At 31.4% G+C, this 25,717-nt stretch overlaps 1 protein-coding gene across 5 annotated transcripts in view; it reads right to left on the reverse strand.

Annotated features, from left to right (window-relative positions):
• Window positions 1–857: 857 nt before the first annotated feature.
• The window catches only part of LOC126887846 (inositol polyphosphate multikinase), a 203,350-nt gene continuing 178,490 nt past the window's right edge, over window positions 858–25,717 (reverse strand). For all 5 annotated transcript variants that reach the window (XM_050655737.1, XM_050655739.1, XM_050655738.1 and 2 more), the window contains 3 exons: window positions 12,449–12,747; window positions 10,054–10,189; window positions 858–1,679 (listed from right to left, as the gene is read on the reverse strand). In XM_050655737.1, the coding sequence (XP_050511694.1) occupies window positions 1,027–1,679; window positions 10,054–10,189; window positions 12,449–12,747 (1,088 nt within the window). In that variant the 3' untranslated portion in view covers window positions 858–1,026. The remainder of the gene's footprint in view (window positions 1,680–10,053; window positions 10,190–12,448; window positions 12,748–25,717) is intronic.

Below are 25,717 nucleotides of genomic sequence, written 5' to 3' on the forward strand. Positions count from 1 at the left end.
CAAACCGTGTCATATGCAGCCGATAAATCGATGAATGCCACAGACGTCTTCAGTTTTCTTTGGTAACCTGCCTCTATGTAGGTAGTTATAGAGAGCACTTGGTCAGTGGTGCTTCGTTGAGGCCTGAATCCTGCTTGTTCAATTGGTATTTTTTGAAGTAGCTTTGGGCCGATTCTGTTCAGGACCAGTCTTTCGAGGAGCTTGTAAGCTGAACTGAGTAAAGCGATGGGGCGGTAACTCGCTGGGTTGTCTGTTGGTTTTCCAGGTTTTAGAATGGCTATGATTTTTGTTTGTTTGAAGATGTTTGGTAGGTTACCTGTTTTGAGTATATCTGTATAGAATTTAGACAACCAGGTTTTTGCAAATTTCCCACAATGAATCAGGAATTCGGGAGGTATACCATCTGTACCAGGAGCTTTGTTAGGTTTAATGTCTTTGATGGCGTTTGAGACTTCTTCTGGAGTGAACGGTGCGGAGTACTCTGTATCTGATGGACAGGCAGCTTTTAGATGTTTAAGCTCCCTTTTTATAGTAGTGGTAAACTTTTTATCACATGCTCCTCTGGAGGTGGCAACTATATGTGATGCAATTTTATTAGGGTTGAAGTCGTGGATTTGTCGTGTTGCCAGTTTGTCACTTCCGAGTTTTCTTAGGAGCGACCACGCTTTACGGCTAGACTTTTTGAAATCTAACGATTCGACTTCATTTGTCCATTTCTTCCTTCTTGCTACATCAAGGCTCAGGAGAAGTTCGTCCGCAATGTCACTTTCACCGGTTTCAAGATATTCTTCGTAGAGGTTTTGGCTTTCCTCACTCCATCAATCGAAGTTCGTAATGATGAACAAAACAAAAGTATGTACTTTTGGAAATATTTATTGACATTTCAATAAAACGTTACAAAAATATTATACATTATTTTCATGGAAGTTTTTAAGTAAAATGATGAAGCAAAAAAATATAATAAATATCATGATATGTGATGACTGTTACGATGACAAAAATCTCAAAAAATTATTTAAAACCTATCTAATCGCTTTCTATCAAAAGTTCTTCAAAAATGCGGACTAAATTGTCTATACCATCCAAATAATTCTTATCTATATCACAATTTTCTGCAGGAAAAACGTGCGCAAAATCGATCATCTTAGCAAAAGCCCAACATTCGCTTTTTTGATCAGTACACAATTCATCTAAAAGATATGTATAATCTTGTTTTTTGTTTTGTACGTCCTTATCATAATTATTTTGGAAAGAATGAGTTCTTTTTAAAGAATGAATAGATTTGTGCCACGTATTATTACAAACAAAGTTAGGCCCATCCAAGTTAACGATTTTACTAGGGGACCTGTGTGGTTTTAAGATCGGGCCTTCTTTCGTCAATTGACCGCTAAAACCTGTCGGTACTCTATCACATTCGTTGCTTTTGTTTAAAACTGCCAAACTTAATGGACGATAGAGGCTGCCTTTCCTCTGCAGTTTGAAGGTCGAAGTCATTTTGTTACATTTCATCTTCTCTCGAAGTCTTCTAGCATCGTAGACAAGCAAAATGGACGAAGAATACAGGCGAAGTTGTCGCTGATTTCTTACCCAGTATTGGACCTGCCACAGGGAGGCCAGAAATTGAACTATTAGACTTCGGCATACCCTGTTGCCATCCATGTTCAGGAAAGTCTTGATTGCTACGGAAAGAAAATGCATGTAAATACTAACGTCAAAAAGACACTAAAATTAATATTTGGACAAAATATGTTATTTTATTTATAAAATATACTGCCTTAGAAATTATTATTCTTTTTTAACTATTTTAAGTTGTAACATTGTTTACTAATGGATTGCTTGAAAAAAATTCTTCTTGCTGTTTCGATAAGCGTTTGAAATAAAAACTTACCCTAATTACTAAAAACCATTATAAGCATAATTTTTGTTTTTGTGGTTTTAACGTCAATAGTAAATGGTTTGGGTAGTGTTGTCATTGTCAATGAATAGGGAACTTGCATAAATTTTTAAATTCGAAAAAAATGTTATAAATCACAACAGAACATAATTTAAAACATGTATCAAAGATAAAAAAGTTTTGTTTGTCTTTCGTTTGGCCCCTAAAGACGATTAAAAATTCAAATTCAAACAGGTGGTCCAAAACGCATCGTGACGTCACTTGGTTTTACATTTACATTTTTCCAATAAAGTAAACAGAATTTTAAATTCGACGTTATAAACGTCAGTAGAAAATACATTTATGTGACGTTACAAGTGTTTTTGATCGTTTGACCTATTCATAGAAAATTTGTACTTTTACAAAATGGTTTTATTTTCAATAGTAAACCTTCGTTCCTTTCCTTCAAAAACAGTATAAAACTACAATTTTAACAAACTGGTATATATTATTACAATGACATACGATAAATGTCATTAGAATATAAATATTTTTGACTTATTCCACGACGATGAGCTTGCCAAATACCCAAGTAGGTGGAGGCCAATAAACTAAAGAATGAGAAGAAGAATATACCTAAATATAAGGTTGTGTCTAGGTATACGCTAACGTGTACGCAAATAAAAAGTTAGAGTGTCAGTGATTTCTTATTTTTTATTTGTTTAGTGTTTGTTTTTAAATTAACTACGGAGTGCGGACAATTATTTAGTTCTTTTAATGAGTTTAAGAACATTTTAAAACAGTACGCAAAAGATAAGAGACTATAAATTAATATATATATTTTTTAGTTATAAATGAAATAGTATTACCGTAAAAGATTAAAACAAAAGGAATAAAGGAAGACCTAAAGCTTTCACAATAATAATTAACTTGTTTTAAAGCTATTATCCTTGTGGCATTTTTGTAATCAACTATTCTAAATGGGAACTAAGCCACAATTTAACTAAAAAATTGATTTTATTAACGTTTCGACTTCTAAACCGGATGTCGTTGTCAAAATACAAAATATTATTAAATTAAACAAAAATGTTGTTGCTTAGTAAAAAATTGTTTCCAATAATTTATTTAATCTGACTAATTTTTGTATTTTGACAATGACATCCGATTTGGACGTCTAAACGTTAATAAAATATTTTTTTTAGTTAAATTGTGGCTTATTTTGCATTTAGAATAGTTGATTATAATAATTCACTTATGTATAAAAATTATTTTAACAATATTTTGTACCTACATGTCATGTCAACTAAATACATATAATTATTTTGCTAACCTAAATATATACTTTTATATATACACATTGATTTATTACAATTAAGTTTGAAACATCTGAATAGTTCTGCTTCCCGTCCCTTAACAAATATGTTTCCATCAAACAAACACTAAACATATCAAAATAGCATGTACCAAAATATATAGTAACTGCGCAAGCTAAATAATGACGTCACTGGCTTGATGAAGTTTAATTCGCGTCTACCTAACTTTTTTATTTGCGTACACGTTAGCGTGTACCTAGACACAGCGAAATATAACCATAATAAAAACTAATGCAAAACTATGTGACGTCACGTCCCGTTTGAACTATTTTATACCGCTGAAGACTTTAAATATGTATTTCTAAGTTATTACGAGTTTTTGAAGCGTGAAATTTTGGAAATCTCATTTTTAAACAAAACTGAACATTATTATCTAATAAAAAAAAATGTGCAAGTTCCCTATTGCAATAATATATTAAGAGCAGGGATGGGTGAAATTTGTTAATAATTTTAGGCACCATAAGAGCCTATAACTTAAATAAGTAAAACCTAAAAAACGTTTGAACACTAAGCCGTCACTTTTTAGTGGCACATGCGTCGACAGTGGCGTATCAAATTTTCCACTTATGAACGGGATAAATAAATTAAAGGGTACCCTCCCTTACTGCTAGAATTCAATTTTTTATATTTTTTTTAAGTTCTATGTGATTAAAACATGAGACTCAACGTATTTTTAACCCACCACCCCTACCTCCAGCATTAAAAGCTTCATTTTTCGTTTTTATTATTTTTTTAGGTGGGATGCAATCAATTTTACAATTTCGAAAAATTCAAAGGTTTTTACAAAGCATGTCTATTTTTTATAGACCCGTAGGTTGAGTGTAAATAACCTCAAAAAAAATATTTTTCTTTAGAAAAAAGCGTATTTTTAAGATGGCTACAGGTCTATTTTTTGTGGTCCCTGTATTTTATCAAACAATGTATTTATATTTTTTTTCAGATTTTTCCGTAAGGTTCGCCACCTTCAAAAATTCGAAAAAGTGTTTTTTAGGGGGTTTAGGTTCTTAGGGAAAGAAATGAGGTTAGGGGGTTCTTTAGGGAAGGAACTGTGGAGACTTAACATCATCTCCTAATAAATGGTTGTTTATTAAAATTTTGAAATATCCTTATTCTTGTCTTCTTTTAAATATTACAGGTTTTTTAAATCTTGGAGCACTTAACATTTCTTCGTCCTCTATTTCTTCTGCTAGCAGGTATTGTTTTCACCCATTTTGAAAAAATGTGAAAACGTTGAATTATCCATGTCCTTCTATCACAGGGACTTTGTAAACACAACTCCTTCGTCATTATACCAGATAGAAGAATGACAAATGAGGTGTCGAATGAAAGCTTATAACCCTAGGATGATATTAAGTTATCGTCTGATTAGGGTCATAAAAGAATTATCTCCAAAGAATTCGAAAATTGGGGATATACAAGAAGAAAGGGACCCACAACTCTCGATTAGAGATATAAAAAAATGCGAAGAATTTAAATACCTAGGGACAGTCATAGTGAAGGAAGGAACATCGAAAGAAGATATCCAGCAGAAAATACAACAGGGCTGAAATGTGGTACAAATACTAAACTCGTTACATTGGTCTTCTATAATTAGTTTACAAACCAAAATGATAATCTACAAGTCAGTTGTAGAATCAATTTTGACGATATGATCTGAATGTTGGCAGATGACGATGAAAGAGAAGAAAAACAGAAAGGATTTACAATACCGTAGATGCAATAAAATCCAAACGGCTTTTATGGTACGCGCATATAATGCGAATGAATGATGACAAAAAGAACCAAAACAGGTCTTAAATTATATTCCATGGAATAGAAGGAGAGGAAGACCAGCATTAGAATGGAGAGAAGGAATCAGAGGAATAATGAGAGATAAGCCATAAATGAGGAGGAATGGACCAACCTACAAAGGTGGTGATTGAAATGCGGGATGCGGCAGAGACTGTAAGACCCCCGTAAGATATATAAGAATTATCTCCCAAAGAGATGATCGTTTTATTTTGATGTAATTTCTGAGAAATTGTCATATCACTGCGATTGCTGCAATAAACCTGTAGACGATTCGAAAAGTGGATGTAAATGTAAACTGTATCTTTTTCCACAGCAATCTTTATTGATACATATCTACTCGAATAGCCATATTTTGACTAGGGCTTCCAATCCCGCAGCTTGAGTTCAATCTCGGTATCTGCGGGACTACGCATTTTCAATCCAGCGGGATCTCGGTATTTGCGGGATCCTGCGTATTGAAAATAGTCATATTTATATAAGGCAAATAAAACAATAAAGGGCCCGGATAGCTCAGGCGGTAGCATGTCTGCCCAAGTAACACAATAAAAACATTTTAGTTTTATTTAAGGTTTATAAAGGTTTTATGGTGGTAAATAAGAAGACAATGGTTTTAAAGTTACCTTGTAGATATACTGCCAGAACTATAAAACTATTAAGCATTTGTCACTAGTTTTAAAGTATCTAATAAGAGTATCAAATAAGACTAATTAATCTTAATAGATAATTTGTCTTATTGTAGTTTTAAAATGGTTTATTCTCAGTTCACTTTAAAACTAATCAGTTTTATAAAGAACTTCCGGACTCTTTGGTTTTATTAGATTCTTGTTTGTTACCTTTTAGTTTTAAAGCAGTTTTAAAGATTCTCCTAATATGACTAATAAAACCTATTATTAAAACTACTTGATCTTAAGACTATTATGTCAGTAAAACATATGCCTTAAAACTATTTTTTTAGTTGTCTTTAAAGTTGCTTTCTTAAAAGCAATTAGTAGGCTATATTAAAACCAAATGCTCCTAACTGAATCAATTCGGTTATCGTATAGACTAAATTATGCTTCTTATTAGAAACAATAAAACTAAACCCATCCCCTCTTCTTTCATGTCCAAAATGGTCGGCCATTTGTTTTAGAGCGAAACAGTGGTGTAGTGTGTTGTAAAAAGTGGAATTACTGTTAGTATGGAAGAAATATGTCGCAGGGACTTAAAATATAAACGAACTGGTCATTTTAAAAGAAAAATACAACACACACACACAGCACTGCGACGTCTCGATTTTAGGTTAGATTCACATTAAAACCGAGTGGCATTATTGACAGCAGCATTAAAACTAAGCGGTTTTAATTCCAAGGCAACCTTGCTTTTATGTAGGATATATGCTCTTGGCAAGGTATAAAATAAAACCATTTGATCTTAACAATTCTCTGTCAATAGACCAAATATGTAGTTTTATTTGGATTTCGGCCATATTGCTTTCTGGAGATGCTGAAAACCATGATAGATTACAATATAAGGCTTTCATAAAAATTATAAATAAGCGACTGAAAGACATAAATTCGGTTTATTTTAAGATTTAAACATTAAAATTGTAGATAAAATTAATTTTCTTTCAAATTAATATTTTTCGGATTTAAATTTTTTTATTATTTTTATTCTTTAATCGCCAAAAGTCAGAAATTTTAGGGCGCGTGAGTTATTTAGAACTCTTTTTGGTAACATTATCAATAAAGTTGGGCGCGCAAGTGTTTTTCTACCTTGACAGTCCGAAATAACCAAGTACTTTTTATTATTTTATGATTACAAATGCGTATGTACCTATCATAACACTTGTAAAAATTTGTTGGCCTATATGGAGTATATGGGTTTAAAGAATCATTTAATATGGTAAATTGTCTTTAAAAGTCTCCATTTAAGAAACCTTTTTAAGTTTGCTATAAAACTGTCTGCACTTAAAGTGTTTTTTAACATGATTTTAAAAGCACCTACACAGCAGCTTTAAAACCAGTTGCTTAAGAAAACAAAGTTTTAAGAAGGTTTTTATTTTTGGTTTTATTGACGTCTTTCAGAGTGGGCCCTTTTATGCTGAAAGCGGTTTTATTGCAACCTTAAGGTTTACTTAAAAACCAAATGGTTTTAATTTTAGTTTTATTCTACAGTTTTAAAGCATTCTTAAAAGACTTAATAAACCCATTCGGTGCTACTTGGGTGACTTCATCTAGACATTTTTAAAATGTCTATAGGCCCCAGGTCGACTCATAAAAACTCTAAAAAGCCTGAATAAAAATGAGTACCTTGGTAAAACCAGGGGTAATAGGCGGTTGAAGCGTAGCACAGTCCCTGTTACCTTCCTTGTATACCGTAGGCCCTAGATATGGCAGACTACCCTGCTATAATCCCAAAGCCGCGTTAGCGGTATAAAACGGGAGACTATTATTATTAAATAAAACAATGAACTAACAAAGTAGGTAACAAATACCGAAAAAACAAAAATCTATTTTCTTCCAAAAAATACACCAACAAAATTTTAAAAATCAACCAATACATTTTCAACACAAAAAATTGAAATACACAACATCGAACGTTCGAAGTAAACTTTTCGATGGCAATCCCGCAAATCCCGTGGGATTGGAAAATGACGCGGGATCCCGCAATACCGAGATCTCGGTATTCCGGGATTGGAAGCCCTAATTTTGACCCTATGTCTCCATAGTTATGGCTCACCCTTTATATTAGGTATTGTTTTTGTTTCCTCTCCTTTCACCCTTATAGGTCTAGATCCCGCATATGAAAAAAAAGTTGATTAATAGCAAGCTGAAAATTTGTTAATAGCTTAAGGGTGTCTAGTCGGACAAACTTTGATATATGGGAACACTGGAACAGGGGAAGTTTTAATTGTGGAACAGGTTAAAAATCTGGAACGGTCAGACCACGAAAACGGCACATGTATTTTGTCCGACAGAACAGACTTAAACTCTCCGAACAGAGATTAAACTCTCATGCAAAAATCAGACTGCTATTTATCACCAAATGGGCGTTTTAATGAGTGCAACATGTAGAATATGTCAAATGACAGGAATTATGACAGGTGATAAATAGCAGTCTGATGTTTGCATGAGAGTTTAATCTCTGTTCGGAGAGTTTAAGTCTGTTCTGTCGGACAAAATAAATGTGCCGTTTTCGTGGTCTGACCGTTCCAAATTTTTAACCTGTTCCACAATTAAAACTGCCCCTGTTACAGTGTTCTCATATATTAAAGTTTATCCGACTAGACACTCTTAAGCTATTAACAAATTTTCAGCTTGCTATTAATCAACTTTTTTTTCATACGCGGGATCCAGACCTATTATGCTTGCGTTGAATAGTGACACTAACAACAATTTCGTTTAAAGCTTGAGCTTATTTAATAATAATTTCGATGCAACGCAAAAACATTGAAATGTTTTAAATAAAACCATATATTGGGATACCATTTGGAACAACCAATGTTAACCGGGGAGCAGTCGCGCCGTTAGAAAAAATCTAACATTGTATCCTTTTTCGTGATAACCTGATGAAAAATTTTGTAACATAACTTTCCACTCGTAAGTGCCTCGAGGAAGATTGTAGTAATGCGCGGGAATTTTTTTTAATTTTTCTTATTTTTTTTGTGGAATTTATGGCGTTGGTGAGAACCAATTAGCTTTAAAATTGTAAGAAATAGATATTTTTAACATAACAATAAATAAAAATATTATAAAATAGAAATTTGTTTTAAATTCGTATTGTTAATTCTTTCTCATCGCGCGACTTCTTACGTGACAGAAGTGAGCGCGACTACTCCCGGATTAAAAATGATAAATGATCACGAGAATAATCTTCGATGTGTCAGTGGATCAGACCAGAGAAATAATTGGTCCTGAATTTTAAGAAGCACCATTATTAGCACACAATAACATACAAGGATGTAGAAACACAAAATCAATTGAGTAAGAAAGTCCAAGGACAAACAAAAGTGAACAATTATTCATTAAAAATTGAAGCAATCTATTGAGACAAGAAGATATTAACTCACTTGTTTCAATCACACTTTTTTATACATCCATCAACATAATTAATGTTAATAAAATTACATAAAGTGATGAGAGATAGACTTGTAAGATGCAAATCCACAATGAGATGATCTCATGAGATTTTTGCCTCATAAAATAAAAGAATCAAGAAACATTTATTTTCATTGTGGAAATAGACCTGAGATACTAGAGATAATTTCGTAAGAGAATGTGTCATGAGATTTTAATTTCATGAAAAAATCTCAATATGTAAACAAGATACATTGCGAATTTCGGATGAAATATTTATTGTACTTGCTGCAAGTGAGTCAAACTTTTCTCGTGAGATAGTGAAAAAATAGTGAACCGTGTGATCAAACGGGTGTTAAAAGAAAAATATGTAAAGTTAACTAGACAAGAACTATGACACGGCAGTTAATAGAGTTGGAAGGTTAAATGTTATATCCACTCTATTCTTCTTTATGGTACCGAAGCTTGGACTGTTAATATTGACTTAATGAGAAAGCTGGAAGCTTTTGAGATATAGCTTTTTAGGAAAACTTTGAAAATACTATGGAGCGATCATACTACGAACGAAATAGTGTTGCACATAATGGGAAGAGACAGAACTTTTGACTACCATTAAAAGAAGAAGAACAGCATATTTGGGGCAGATATTTAGAAATGATAAGCACAAGTCTGTACAGCTAATTACGAAGCGTAAAATCGAAGGAAGAAGAAGTCCCGATAGATGACAAATATCCTGGCTAAAAAACATTCACGATGGGACCGGGTTAAACACACGGACTCTATTAAGAAAAGCAGAAGATAAAGACGAATTTGTAATGGTTGTAGCCAACCTTCATTAGTGGAGTCAGAAATAGAAGACGAAGAAGAATCCTATTCCGATTTGTGGGACTGCAAATTGGAATAGGAAATAGCACACACAATACACAATCACACGTAACTTTTGCTCATTATTCATACTTACCATCTTCAGCTCTGTCTTTGTTTAGACCTTTTCCAAATTCCTTATCGTACTTAACTAATTGGCTATTTGCTAATTTATACACTTGAAAACCAGGGATACAGAACCCTAGATCTCGTTTACAGTCTTGATATTTTCTCTGTAAAAAATAAAAGAATACATATTAATTAAAAAACAACAAACATCTAGTTTTAGAAAGATTTGAAAAATTGTCGACGTAAACCAATTCATTGGTACGCAGGTAGAAAAGGACTTGGCCTCTGCTATTCTGAAATATAAAGAATAAGAATGCTCCCAATTTCCTTAATAAGCCTCACACTTAAGATATTCCACAAAATAATACATGGAAGACAATACAAAAAAAAATAGAAGAATATATAGATGACACTCAGTTTGGATTCAGGGGAGGACTAGGAACGAAAAAGGCTCTGTTTGCTTTTAACGTTCTCGCGCAAAGACGACTAGACATGAATCAGGGTCTCTATATCGGCTTTATAGATTATCAAAAGGCTTTTGATAGAGTACGACATTAGAAACTCGTAGAACTTTTAAAAGAAAAGAATGTGGACAGTTGATATATACGGGTTTTTATCAAAAGCAAACAGCAAAGGTTATGATTGAAAATGTTGAAATAGAAACTATAGAAATCAAAAGAGGTATTAGCCAGGGTTGCGTGTTGTCCCCATTGTTATTCAATCTGTACAGCGAAACTAGTTTTAAGAAAGCAATATCAGGAAAGGGAAAAATCTTTAACAACATAAGATTAGCAAACGACACCGCTATTTCTGCAGACAGTCTAGAAGCACTGCAACGATTAGTTTAGTTAGTATAAAATGAACGTTAAGAAAACCAAGTTCATTATTATTAAGCTATGTATAAGCAACATAGGTACAGTAGAAAGGCTAGATATCGAGGGAAAACAAGTAGAAAGAGTGAATAACTACAAATATCTGGGAACCTGGGTAAATGAAAACAATGACAACAACGAGAACAATAAGGTAGAGAAATCAGGATGCGCATGGAAATTGCAAGACAAGCATTTATAAAAATGAAAAAAAAATTTGTTAATCGAGACCTTCCTCTGGAGCTGAGGATAAGAGTCTTAAGATGGTACGTGTTCTCGACTTTGTTGTACGGAATGGAAAGCTGGACACTAAAAGTAGATAATATAAACAAGTTGGAAGCATTTGAGATGTGGTGCTACTGAAGGATTTTGAAAATACATACCATGGATCCAACGAGTTACAAATGCGCAAGTGTTAAGAAGCTTAGATAAACAAGGATTTCGAGGTCATAAAGAACATCAAAACAAATAGCTAGAATATCTAGGCCACATTACCAGAGGTGCGAAATATTGAGATATTAAGGCTCATAATGCAAGATAAAATTAAGGGTAAAAGATTCAAAGCAAGGCGAAGAATTTCGTGGCTGAGGAACCTAAGGGTAAAAACATGCCGAAGCTACATGGATGAGCGCGGTGTAGGTCGCGATCGCGGTCGCTACATCGATATCAAAACAAACGCTCATTTTCCTATGAGATCGCACATAACAAGGATGTGTCACCCGTTCACCCTCGCGACCTTGCATCGCGGTTTACCGCGAGTCGATGCTAAAACAGGATACGGAAAGTATCTTCGGTATGTTCTGCCCGTCATCGATGTAAACCTCGACCGCGATCGCGGCCTACACCGCGCTCATCAATGTATCTTCGGCATGTTTTTACCCTAAGAGAGTGGTATAGTTACAGTTCAGTAGATCTTTTCAGAACAGCCGCCAGTAAGGTACAGATAGCTGTGATGATAGCCAATCTCCGATAGGAGAAGGAACTACAAGAAGAAGATAAGGAATATAAAATGTTGAATGGGTTGCATGTGAAATGTGAGAGTTCATTTTGAATGAAGTAAAAGACAGACGTACTCTCAATCATTTATTGTAACTTCCGACGACCGGTTTCGCTCTCTAAAGTATGCAGAGCATCTTCAGGTCAACGGTTACAAGTCACTAATCAATGAAACCGGAAATTAGTGACTTGTAACCGTTGACCTGAAGATGCTCTGCATACTTTAGAGAGCGAAACCGGTCGTCGGAAGTTACAATAAATGATTGAGAGTACGTCTATCTTTTACCTCATTCATAAGAAATATTATTTATGGACATAAAATTAAGTTTACGTATATAAGGAAAGAACAGGGTAAGTAAAAAGGAACAGAAGGGCCACGAAAATATGATTAGAAGCATATCAAGAGCAGATGTTTTAAATTCAAGAACAGGTGACACCACAAACGCCGATCAAATCATTAAACATAATCCAATCCATAAGCCCTTAAGATATTTAGATATCTAAATGGATCAGTATGTGTATAATTATTAAATTTTTATTACCCAAAAAATCTCTCACCTCTTCCGAACAAATTTTTTCATATGTGGAGGTTGGATCCCAAGTCCTTCTGCCTATTTTAATATCCATTACACAAGGTTCTTTAAAGTCTCTGATCAGATCTTCGAGAACAATAAATTCGTATGTTTTTCCATTTACAGCTAAACACCTAGTTCCATAATATTTTGGTACGAAGTTTCGTAGCTCTAAAATGGTTTTATCTAATGTGTTGGAAAGGTTTTGATAAAAAGTGATCTCCCTCTCGCCGTTTTCTGGTTTTATCACTGGTTTTAATATCATTCCATCTTCCTTCAATATCCCTAAAAATAACAATTGACATAAATACGTAATACAAACAGGAAATGTTATTTAGAATGCATTGTACATAAACTCAAAATAGTTCTATGAGACACTAGACCAGCGATACTCAACCTTTTTCTTTTCTGGGCCACATAGTAGCCATTGCAACAGCTTGCGGGCCGCAATCAAGGTGAAGTAGTATACAGTGTGTTTCATTGGGAAACGGGAATGCTTAAATGGTGAATAGAGGTAAATGAGGCGGTTCTAGACATACTGAATTTATTGCCCCACCAATTTTTATAACCGAGTTAAAGGGTGTTTTACCGATTTTGCCCATTTTTCTGGACCCATAACTTTGGAACAGCCTTGTATATTTTTTTAAGATTTGGTATACATATGTCACATTTAGAACCCAAACTACCCAACTACTAATCACAAGAAAAATCCAGACCCGGATTAAACATAATGATAAATTCATTGTGACCTTGAAATAACATCCTGTATATTGAAATTTTCAAAACCCGTTTGCACATTTAAAAAGAGCACAAAAAACTAATTTTAATGGTTCGCTTCTATTTTTTGTGCAGAAAATTTAATGACTTTAATTTTGAAATTATGTCAGAATTTTTAAGAACTCGTTACTCGAACTTGCAAAACAAAAATATCGATATAATTTCAAAATTAATGTCATTAAATTGTCTGCGCAAAAAATTGAAGCGAGCAATTAAACTTAGTTTTTGTGCTCTTTTCAAATGTGCTAACGAATTTTGAAAATTTTAATATACAGGGTGTTGTTTCAAAGTCACAATTATTTAAATTTTTTTTTGTTAATCCGGACCTGAATTTTTCGTGTGATTACTAAATGAGTCGTTGCAATGTAGTAAATAAGTATTGATTATTTTTAAAATACGTATGTGTTCACTAACTTTAATAATTTATTATTAAAAGTTAATAATGCCTGCTTTTTAATCAGATTTCTTAAAAATTTCAATATAATTTCAAAATTAAAGTCATTGAATTGTCTGCCTCACGCACAAACACGCCTCAAACACATCGGCACACTATCAAATAATTTGAAAAACACGTGAAATTTAATAAATAATTTGATCGTTTACAGGGCCCTTTAGTTAGCCTTCGGGCCTCATAAAAAAGGCTAGAGGGCCGCATGCGGCCCGCAGGTTGAGTACTAGACACTAGACACTGATACTGTACTAGACACATTTATCATATTATTAATCAGTATATTTTTTTGTGTTTTGACGTCCTTAAGAAATACTGATTATTTTTCATGTTATATTTCTTATACCTAAATGCCATAATTTCGGAGTTATTGCTACATTTATTAAAAAAAAATTTTAAACAAATTAAAAAAATCAAATTTTTCGGCCCGGATAGACATTATTTTAGGTCCTTTGGATCATTGGGAACAAAAAAGATCTTTTGTAATGTTTCTTAAATTCAATCGTTTCCGAGCTAAGCAATGTAAAACTGAAAAAAATCGAAAAATTACGATTTTCAAGATTTAGTCCTGTCGCCAGGGGGGGTACAACGGCCTCCTGTATTCAGATGGACTTACCCAAGATTTTTTTATGTATTTTGACCTGTAGAACACGAATTTTTTGGGTAACAGTTGATCCGGATGTCGATAAGATTGTTATAAACCAAGAAGTTGAGGAATCACATAACAACGATTTCTTGCAAAAGAAAACATTTTTTTGTATTTTTTGGGCCTTTCTAACCAAAAAATGTTCCTACAAATTTTTTCGTAGGATGCATAGTTTTCGAGATAAACGCGGTTGAACTTTCAAAAAATCGAAAAATTGCAATTTTTGAACCCGAATAACTTTTGATTAAAAAATAAAATAGCAATTCTGCTTACCGCATTTGAAAGTTCAAGTCAAATTATATCGGTTTTAATTATTTGTATTGCTAAAAATTTATTATTTTATTGTTAAAACAAAGCTATAAACACCTAGTGCTTGAGTGATGTTTTCAATGATTTCTCATTTAAAATCGAATGAGTAGGTAGAGGAGGTAAAAGTGCAAGCGGCGCTATTTCTACGTAGCATGCATTAAAACGCATGTATTAGGCACGGGAAACACCAGGGCCGCATTTAGGTCAATTGACGCCCTAGGCAATTCTCTATTAGCCGCCCTTCAAACATGTACCATTTTTGCAAAACAAAAAAAAATTGCAGAAATTTTTATCTCAATAAGAATACACTAAAAATGGATTTAAACTCCGATGTTTATATACCGATAATAGAAAAAATTGTCATTTCAGTTCGATCACATCAGAGACTTCTTTTCAAAAAAAAATTGCTTGACAAAATCGATAAATTATTAACACGTCCTTGCGTCATACTTGATGGGAAATTATTTTTAATTCTTGACATTTTCGAAAATGACCTTTCAGCGGACACGTTAGCAATAGCAATGGCAACTGGGATGCACAAATAAATGTACAAAGCAATGTCAAAATTAGGGAAAAATCTTTCAATCCACTTAGTGCAGTCACTGAAGGTTTTCTTCCATCGATTTTCATGCAAATTGGTGAGTAGTTAGAGGATACCTCAATAAACAAAGGTGACATGATGCCAACTTGCGCTTTTACCGTGGTGGTGGATGCCACCCCTTCTCGGTGGTGAAAATTATTATTTTTTAAATAATAGAGAGACAAGTTCTAAGCAAAATTTGTTATACAAAGTTATTAATATAAATCAATACTTTTTGAGTTATTAAAGATAAGATTTTATTGTTTCGTAAAAAAATGCATGTTTTAAAGCTGTTTTTCACGTATAACTTAAAAACTATAAGTTTTTACAAAAAAGTTATTATTACCAAAATTGAAGATAATAAAAAGCTGAATACACTCCTCACATAGAACTAAACTAATGTTAATTCGAAGTGTGTTATCGGTAATTGAATGTATATTTTTTTTAACGAGTACTCAAATCTAAGTATTCAAGCTGAAATAACGGGAAACGATGCATTTTATAAAATATATCTGTCAAGCACTTGTCAAAGTACTTCGGAGTACCGGAGTACCTATCAAATGAGCTCCAGTAGAAGTTAATAGCATCACATTAAAGGATTACATTTCCAATTAGGAAAAAGTGAAAAATAAAACATAAGTACGCCATTTCCACAAAAATTAAAATTTTTAGTAATCCTTACAAGAATTTCTTTATATTAGCAAAAGTAATGATTTCAACAATTTTGAAGGTTTAGAATGCATATTTTTGAAAAACAGTTATAATTTAAAAAATCAGACATTCTAAAATTTTTATTTTCTTTTGATACTCCAAAAATACTCAGTATACGTAAAAAGTGATATATGTATAACAAAATTTTAGTTTTTTCTGTATCAAATATTTTACCTTTTTACTATTTCTTTATGGTAAAAAATAACCGAGATAGAAACGTGTAAATCTTAAATTTTGCTGCGAGAACCATATAACCGGGGCCATTTAACCTTTTATTTAAAAAAAAAGTAAGGGGTTTAAAAGATTAGGTGGTTTAATAACCATTAAAATTAACTTTCAAATGTTTTTAGGCAAACATGATTTCGTAAAAATTAACGTAGGTGATTAAAAAAAAACAATAACTTTTTTGTAAAAATTTTTAAAAGATAAATTCTGAAAAATATTTTCTGTATAAATTTTAATGCTATCAACTTGTCCGGAGGCTCATTTAATAGATATTTCTAAGTACTTTGACAAATGTTTAAGAAGTTTATGTAATAAAATGCATAATTTTCCCGTTATTTAAGCTTGAATACTTAGATTTGGGTACTCACCGAAAAAAATATGCATTCAATTACCTATAACTCAATTTTCGTTAACATTAAAAGGTTTTTCCACTAAGGAGTTTATTTCGTTTTTTTATTAGCTTCAATTTTGGTAATAATAATTTTTTTGCAAAATTTTATAGTTTTTGAGTTATTTATGAAAAATCGGTTAAAAACATGCATTTTTCTCACGAAAAATGAAAATCTTTGATCTTGAATCACTCAAAAAGTTTTAAATTATTTCAATAACTTTATGAATGATGTATCTTAGTCATCTTTATTTTGTATCAGATTTTCAGCTTGTTTAATAATTTCTTCATTGCTTAATTTTGGCAAATATGTTAATAACACGAAAACGTTGATAAATAAGTCGATAAGATTCCAGACGTCTATTCAGGTCTCTTATCAGAGTGTCGTTTTTAATATAGAATGTGTGGATCTTCATCGGATCACTAGTTGAAAAGTTTGGTTCATCATCGGCCCCCTCGTCAAATTGAATTTTTCTTTTTCGCTTTCTTATTTCTTTATATGTTTTATTTGAGCACAATTTTTTTGGCTTCCTTGCGGTAAAGTAATTTGAAAGAGCTTCATACTGTTTAATGACAGAACCCAGATCCATAATTTTTATATAAAAATATTTTTTGGTACAGTATTTTTGCCGCCCTCTCATAATGTGCCGCCCCAGGCAACTGCCTATATTGCCTAATGGATAAAGCAGCCCTGGGAAACACTATGTGTTTATAGCTTTTTTTAACAATCAAAAAATAAATTTTTAGCAATGCAAATATTCAAAACAGATAAAATTTTACTTAAACTTGGCGGTCAGTAGAATTGCTATTTTATTTTTTATTCAAAAGTTATTCGGGTTCAAAAATTGCAATTTTTCGATTTTTTGAAAGTTCAACCGCGTTTATCTCGAAAACTATGCATCCTAAGAAAAAAATTGTAGGAACATTTTTTGGTTAGAATGGCCCAAAAAATACAAAAAAATGTTTTGTTTTGCGAGAAATCGCTGTTATGTGATTCCTCAACTTCTTGGTTTATAACAATCTTATCGACATCCGGATCAACTGTTACCCAAAAAATTCGTGTTCTACAGGCCAAAATACATAAAAAAAACTTGGGTAAGTCCATCTGAATACAGGAGGCCGTTGTACCCCCCTTGGCGACAGGACTAATTCAAAAACACAAGTAAAAAAATAATTTTTTAAATTACAAAGTATCTTAATTCAAGCTCAAACCTTCTTTTATCAGCTCCCTATAAGAATTTTTGGCACGTTTTATTCTAAAACATTGTTTTTTTTAATTGTTAATGAAGCGCATATGAGAGGACGAGCGAACAACGAGAAAAGAGTGTTTTAAAATGCAAATTACTTATCGGTAACTGATAAAATAAGGTTGAACTTGAATTTAGGCCCTTCGTTGTTTCAAAAATAATATTTTTTACTTGTGCTTTTGAACCTAGAAAATCGTCATTTTTCGATTTTTTTCAGTTTTAAATTTTTTATAATTAGGAAACGGTTAACTTTAGGCAAACATTACAAAAGACCTTTTTTGTTTTCAATGATTCAAACAATCTAAAATAATGTCTATCCTGGCTGAAAAATTTGATTTTTATAATTTGTTAAATTTGTTTTTAATAAATGTAGTAATAACTCCGAAATTATGGCATTTAGGTATAGGGAATATAACGTAAAAAATAATCAGTATTTCTTAAGGACGTCAAAACGCAAAAAATATACAGCCTGTTCCATTTGAAATAAGAAAATTCATTAGATTTCCAGAAAAACGGAAGATTTGACAACAATGTAATTACCACTATAATATCGGCCGTATTAGAAAACCCTTTCCCACCAAAATCTATAAAAATCGTTTCGGCTGTTTCCGAGAAATTACCGTGTTTCCATACTTTCTCGCTACCCTGTATACAGTCCCTGATCAATTTATTAGACTCACTCTAGAAATATGAGTTCTTTTAATTTCAAGCACCTTAAAAGTATCTTCAAAATGATACGGAACTGCTAAATGGGTTAAATAACAATTACTTAATAATCATGCTACATACAGTCGGAAAAATGAAAGAATACCCATGAACGAACATATAAAACACGCTGTATTTTCCTGTCACCGTGTCACAAAGAAAATTGCCCAGCTCAAGTACATGTAACAATAATTATTACATGTACTTGCGCTGGCCAATTTTTTGTGTGACACGGTGAGAGGAAAATACAGCGTGTTTTATAAAATATGTTTGTTCATGGGTATTCTTTCATTTTTCCTACTGTAAGTAAGTTAAAAATGGTTAAATTTTTTTATTGAATTTTGAAAACTTGACAGATGGTAATAGAATGTGCTAAAAGTGGGCAATGAGTCGACTTTTTCAACTTTAGTTATTTAGTTAAATTAGTGATTGGCGTTCAATTTTCGTAAAATTTGCAGTGGTGAGTGTTAACATTGTTCCATATTAATGTTAGTTTTTAATTTGTTTAATTTATTTTAAGATATTAATTTAAATATGTAAATTTTTAAAGACCAATATCTTCGATTGGATTTTTTTTATATGGGTGATTGTAAGATCTTTTTCTGTTGAGCTAATCTCTTCTGTTACTGCTCTATTAGAAAATACCACATGTAGTCAAAGAGAAATAGCCAAAAAATGTGGTGTATCTTAATCGTCAATTCGAAGGTTGAGTCAAAAACTTGAAGAGAGACACCCTGTTACATCGGTTTTTAGGGTTCGGTGTGACAAAGATTTCAGTCACCCCTAGAGGGCAATGTATTTTAAAGAATTTGGCTATGAAACACAGAAGAGTCACCCATAGCGATGTAAGGAATAAATTGGAAGAAGCAGAGTGTTCAGTAACGGAATCCACAGTACGCCGAAATTAGTAGAGTATGGGATTCAAATGTCATAGGCCAGTTAAGGAACCAAAACCATCACCACAAATGCTCAAGAGACGCTTAATGTTGGCCAATTTGCATAAATATTATATGACTATAGAGTCTTTATGCAAATTAGCCCAAACTAAGCGTTATTTAAGCATTTGTAGTGATATCCGGTTGTTTGGTTGATTCCTTAACTAGACTATAACATTTGAATCCCATACTGTACAAATTTTGGCGTACAGTGGACTCAGACACTGAACACTCTGATTCTTCCACTTTATTCCTATATCGCTATGGATGACTCTTCTGTGTTTTACAGCCAAATTCTTTAAAATTCTTTGCCCTCCGGGGATAACTTAAATCTTTCTGCCATTCCGACCCCTCCAAACAGATGTAACAGGATGTTTTTCTTTAAGTTTTGACTCAACCTTCGAACTGACGATTAAGATACACCACATTTTTTGGCTATTTATCTTTGGCTACATGTGGTATTTTCTAATAGAGCAGTAACAGAAGAGATTTGCTTAACAGGAAGATCTTTACAATCACCCATATTCGAAAATTCCAATCGAAGGTCTTCGTCTTTTAGAAATTAACACATTTAAATTAATATCTTAAAATAAATTAAACAAATTAAAAACTAACATTAACATGGAACAATATTAACACCTATCACTGCAAATTTTACAAAAATTGAACGCCAATCACTAATTTAACTCAAAAATTAAAGTTGAAAAAAGTCCAGTCATTGCCCACTTTAAGCATATCCTAATATTATCTGTCAAGTTTTTACAATTCAATAAAAAAATTTCACCACTTTTAACTTAGTTATGTAGCACGAGTATTAATTAATTGTTATTTAACCCATTTAGCAGTTCCGTATCATTTTGAACATACTAGACCAGGGCGCATCTGTAAAATTAGTACCTACATTTGGACGTTGAGAGGTGACTCAATTTTTTTTGTAGAAATTGCTTGAAAATAAATCAAATAATATTTGAGTTATCCTCCCTCTCAAAAAGGTCCGGAACATTGTTTAAATAATCAAAATGTCAAAAAATTAAGGAAAAATTCGATTTTTTTCTTGGTTTTTTGATTATAACTTTAAAAGTATTCATTTCCGAGAAAAGTTGTACTGACATGAAAGTTGCGTAATTAAATTTGCTACAATATAGAATTGGTTAAAAATTTAAAAAATAGTCACCCTTGTTGCAAAATAGCAATAATTGTGAAAAAAACATACAAAAACAAGTATTCGCATTTTACGTTTTTCAACCATTTATGCTACACTTAGGACCTTCATATTTCACCCTGAGAAACTTTATGATACAGTAAAACAATACTTTAAATTTCATTAAGATCGGTTTAATAGATTTTGCAAAATAAATTTTGCAATCCAGCTTTCGTAAAAAAAATTCATTTTTTCAAAATGTTACAGGACTGAAAATAAAGCAGATAGCAAGTTGAAATTTTTTTTGCATATAGAAGTGTACTGTACCTTTCATTTGCAATTTTGCAAAATTAAAATCGATTAACACCACGGCGTCAGGAATTTTTTTAAATAAACATTAATTATTGGTGCTACGCGCAGGACAGCGGATAGTTTGCTCTGATTGGGCATTCCAATGACCTTTGACAATGATTGATACATTTTAATTTTTATTACATTTCGATATAAATAAATAAATTTGTTTATTGCAAAATAAAAACACATACTCTCTATTCTTTGAAATAACACTTTTATTAGCAAAAACTTTCTTTGTTCATATATTTTAACTTAAATAATAAAAGTTTATTATTTTTAAACATATGCAATTGTTTAAACAATATTTTACAAACAATAATAAAATTAGTTTGATTTTTGTGGAATTAAAATATTAAAATACAACAAAATATAGAGTAAGATAATAATATATTAGATAATGATTGGAAGACATTTTGGTGGAAATCAACTTGTGTGAATCGAACACCGCTGTCCTGCGCGTAGCACCAAAAATTATTGTTTATTTCAAAAATTTTCTGACGCCGTGGTAATTAATCGACTTTAATTTTGAAAATTGCAAATGAAAGGTACAGTAAACTTCTATAAGCAAAAAAAATTTCAACTTGCTATCTGCTTTATTTTCGGTCCTGTAACATTTTGAAAAAATGAATTTTTTTTGCGAAAGCTGGATTGCAAAATTTATTTTGCAAAATTTATTGAACCGATCTTAATGAAATTTACAGTATTGTTTTACTGTATCATGAAGTTTTTCTGGGTGAAATATGAAGGTCCTAAGTGTAGCATAAATGGTTGAAAAACGTAAAATTCGAATACTTGTTTTTGTATGGTTTTTTCGCAATTATTGCTATTTTGCAACTAGGGTGACTATTTTTTAAATTTTTAACCAATTCTATGTTGTAGGATATTTAATTACGCAACTTTTATGTCAGTACAACTTTTCTCGGAAATGAATACTTTTAAAGTTATAATCTAAAAACGAAGAAAAAAATCGAATTTTTCCTTCAATTTTTGACAGTTTGATTATTTAGACAATGTTCCGGACCTTTTTGAGAGGGAGGATAACTCAAATATTATTATTTGATTTATTTTCAAGCAATTTCTGCAAAAAATTTGAGTCACCTCTCAACGTCCATCTCAAAACAGATGCGCCCTGGACTATACTTTTAAGGTGCTTGAAATTAAACAAACTCATATTTCTAGGGTGAGTCTAATAAATTGAGCAGGGACTGTAGTTGTAATCGAGCGATATAAAAACGCGCGACAAGCGCTTGTCATCTGAACGCGTTCTAAGAGACTTGTTAACTTCTATTATTACTGTGAAGAAGTACAATTTTAATTAAAAATAATATAATAACATTTTTTTTAGTCTGGGGTTCTCACTTGATAAATTTTTTTAACCAGGACGTGCGTCGTCTCCTCGGTCTTATTCCTCCTTTCTTTGTATAACAAATCGCATAAATTCATATTTTTCATCTTTTACTATGTGACCAAAGTAGCTAATTTTGCTCTCCTTCATAGTGTTGAGTAGTTATTTTTCTCTTTTCATCTTTCTTAAGGGGGAAGTCTACTGTGACAAGGAAAAAACAGGCCGATTTTCCGGATTTTTTTTTGTAACGAAATATGACTCGTACATTAAATTAAATTAAACCGTCAGCTTTATTATACAGGGTGCGCCAAACCTCTGGTTTTCTTTGATTACGGCTAAACTATGAGATATACAAAAAAATGTTTATAACAAAACTAATGTGTATCAAAGAGGTCTATATTCTAAAATTATTTTTGATTATACAGGGTGAGTCAGAACGACGGTATGAACTAAAGTTGTATTTTTTTAAATGGAACACCCTGTATATTAAATCATTTTTGAATATAATTTTTAAAAATATGAAAAATTTGTATAAGGTCTTATAGGCCTAAAGTTAATAATTTTCGAAATATTTACATTTTTATTGAAAAAAAATGGTAATATTTATAGGGTTGTGGATTATGTTTCCAAGGAAATAAAAATTTAAGTGATAGGTCATAGTTTTTAAAATATAGTGTTATTTTTTAATAATTTAATATTTTTTACTTTTAGCCATAAAATATACAGTGTGATCACTATTTGCAAATACAAAATTTTCTCATTTTTTTTAATGGGACACCCTGTATATTAGTTTTGCATTTTGTAGTAAATATTACAACCTTTCTTTTGGTATAAGGTTGTATGTACCTAGCATGTTTTGTTTTGTAGATATTTTAAAAAAACTATAGATTTTACGTTTTTGCGGATTTTTTATTTAAAATTTTTTTTACAAAAAAAATAATTATAATCTGGTTTTAGAAACATACACTAAAATATAAAATATGAAAATAAAAACGTAATTAAAGATTAAAATAAATCGTATGCTAGTACAATTCAATTGAATTTAATGACTTTAAATTATTTTACAAAAAATATTTTACCATATTAATGAATGCATAAATTAGTTACTAAATTAAATAAACAACCAAATTTTAAATCAACCGTAGTAATTTTTCTACTACAGCAACTTTCCTGTACCAAATTAATTGTTAGTTAAATTGTATTTAGCTAAACTTTTAATTTACCTTTTAAATTTACTTACATACGTCTTGAGAATATAAAAATTATTACAAAGCATGCTTTGAAACAAATGAATGTTGAATGTATCAGCCAAATTATTTATTAATATAAATAGTATTTACTGGTGTCACAAAAGCTGGTAATACTTTTGTAGTCGAAATTTTTGTAACAATTTTTTATATTTTAAATTTTAATTTTTTAAACCGAAAAATTTTTGGATATGACATTTGTTTTGGGCGAAACCATTAGAAATTATTACCAGCTTTTGTGACACCTATTTGTACGTAGATACTGTTTACTTCTTAATATACTTCCATAACGTTCATTTGTTTCAAAGCATACTTTATACGTTCTCAAGATGTAGGTAAATTAAAAAGTTATTAACTGATCTTACTCGTAAATACAATATAACTAACAATTAAGTTGGTACAGGAAAATTGCTGCGGTAGAAAGATTACTACGGTTGATTTAAAATTTGGTTGTTTATTTAATTCAGTAACTAATTTATGCATTCATTAATATGGTAAAATATTTTTTGTAAAATAATTTAAAGTTATTAAATTCAATTGAATTGTAGTAGCATATGATTTATTTTAATCTTTAATTACGTTTTTATTTTCATATTTTATATTTTAGTGTATGTTTCTAAAACCAGATTATAATTATTTTTTTTTGCAAAAAATTTTTTAAATAAAAAATCCGCAAAAACGTAAAATCTATAGTTTTTTTAAAATATCTACAAAACGAAACATGCTAGGTACATACAACCTCATACCAAAAGAAAGGTTGTAATATTTACTACAAAACGCAAAACAAATATACAGGGTGTCCCATTTAAAAAAAATGAGAACATTTTGTATTTGCAAATAGTGATCACACTGTATATTTTATGGCTAAAAGTAAAAAATATTAAATTATTTAAAAATAACACTATATTTTAAAAACTTTGACCTATCACTTAAATTTTTATTTCCTTGGAAACATAATCCACAACCCTATAAATATTACCATTTTTCTCAATAAAAATGTAAATATTTCGAAAATTATTAACTTTAGGCCTATAAGACCTTATACAAATTTTTCATATTTTTAAATAATATATTCAAAAATGATTTAATATACAGGGTGTTCCATTTAAAAAAATACAACTTTGGTTCATACCGTCGTTCTTACTCACCCTGTATAATTGAAAATAATTTTAAATTATATACCTCTTTGATACACATTAGTTTTGTTATAAACATTTTTTTGTATATCTCATAGTTTAGCCGTAATCAAAGAAAACCAGAGGTTTGGCGCACCCTGTATATTCAAGTATTTGTAAAAAAATTTTCAAGTCGAAATATTCAAAATTGCCGTCGTGGCACTCCTTCAAGCGCAAGTCCGTTTTTTTAGGTGCCCAAACGGTGTATATGAAATCTCACGTCTGGGTGATCTGAAACAAAAAACAAAATATGGTTATCATCTACATAGTATTGACTCTCGTCTGACGGAGGATTTTGTCGAATAAAAATTTTGATGCCGAAAAAAAATTCTTGAAATTTTTTTCTATTTTTTTGCCCAAATTTTATGTTATTATTGTATATAACAGTTAAACAAAAAACGATATCAAAAAAATTCTCCGTCAGACGAGAGTCAATACTATGTAGATGATAACCATATTTTGTTTTTTGTTTCAGATCACCCAGACGTAAGATTTCATGTACACCGTTTGGGCACCTAAAAAAACGGACCTGCGCTTGAAGGAGTGCCACGACGGCAATTTTGAATATTTCGACTTGAATTTTTTTTTACAAATACTTGAATATATAATAAAGATGGCGGTTTAAATTAATTTAATGTACGAGTCATATTTTGTTAGAAAAAAAAATCCGGAAAATCGGCCTGTTTTTTCCCTTGTCACGGTAGATTTCCCCCTTAAGGTTTCCGTGTTTGTTACGTGTTCATGATGTGTGTCCATGAATATTATCCACATTCATCGATAACACTACATCTCAATGTTAGCGAGTATTTTTTCAGTTGCATCCGTAATTGTCCAGGCTACAGTTCCATATAACACGGTAGAGCTACTCCAGGTCAAATCAACACACTTTGAATTAATTTTTTCCTGACCTATTTAGATTTTGTTAAAATTTAGAGTATTCATAGTGGATGATTAGGTGAAGAAAAATACAAAATTTTAAATTTTGATCTCAAGCCGGTTCCGAAATATGGTTATGTAAAGTT

The sequence above is a fragment of the Diabrotica virgifera genome, chromosome 7 (assembly GCF_917563875.1).
Source record: "Diabrotica virgifera virgifera chromosome 7, PGI_DIABVI_V3a".
Taxonomy (NCBI): Eukaryota; Metazoa; Arthropoda; class Insecta; order Coleoptera; family Chrysomelidae; genus Diabrotica; species Diabrotica virgifera.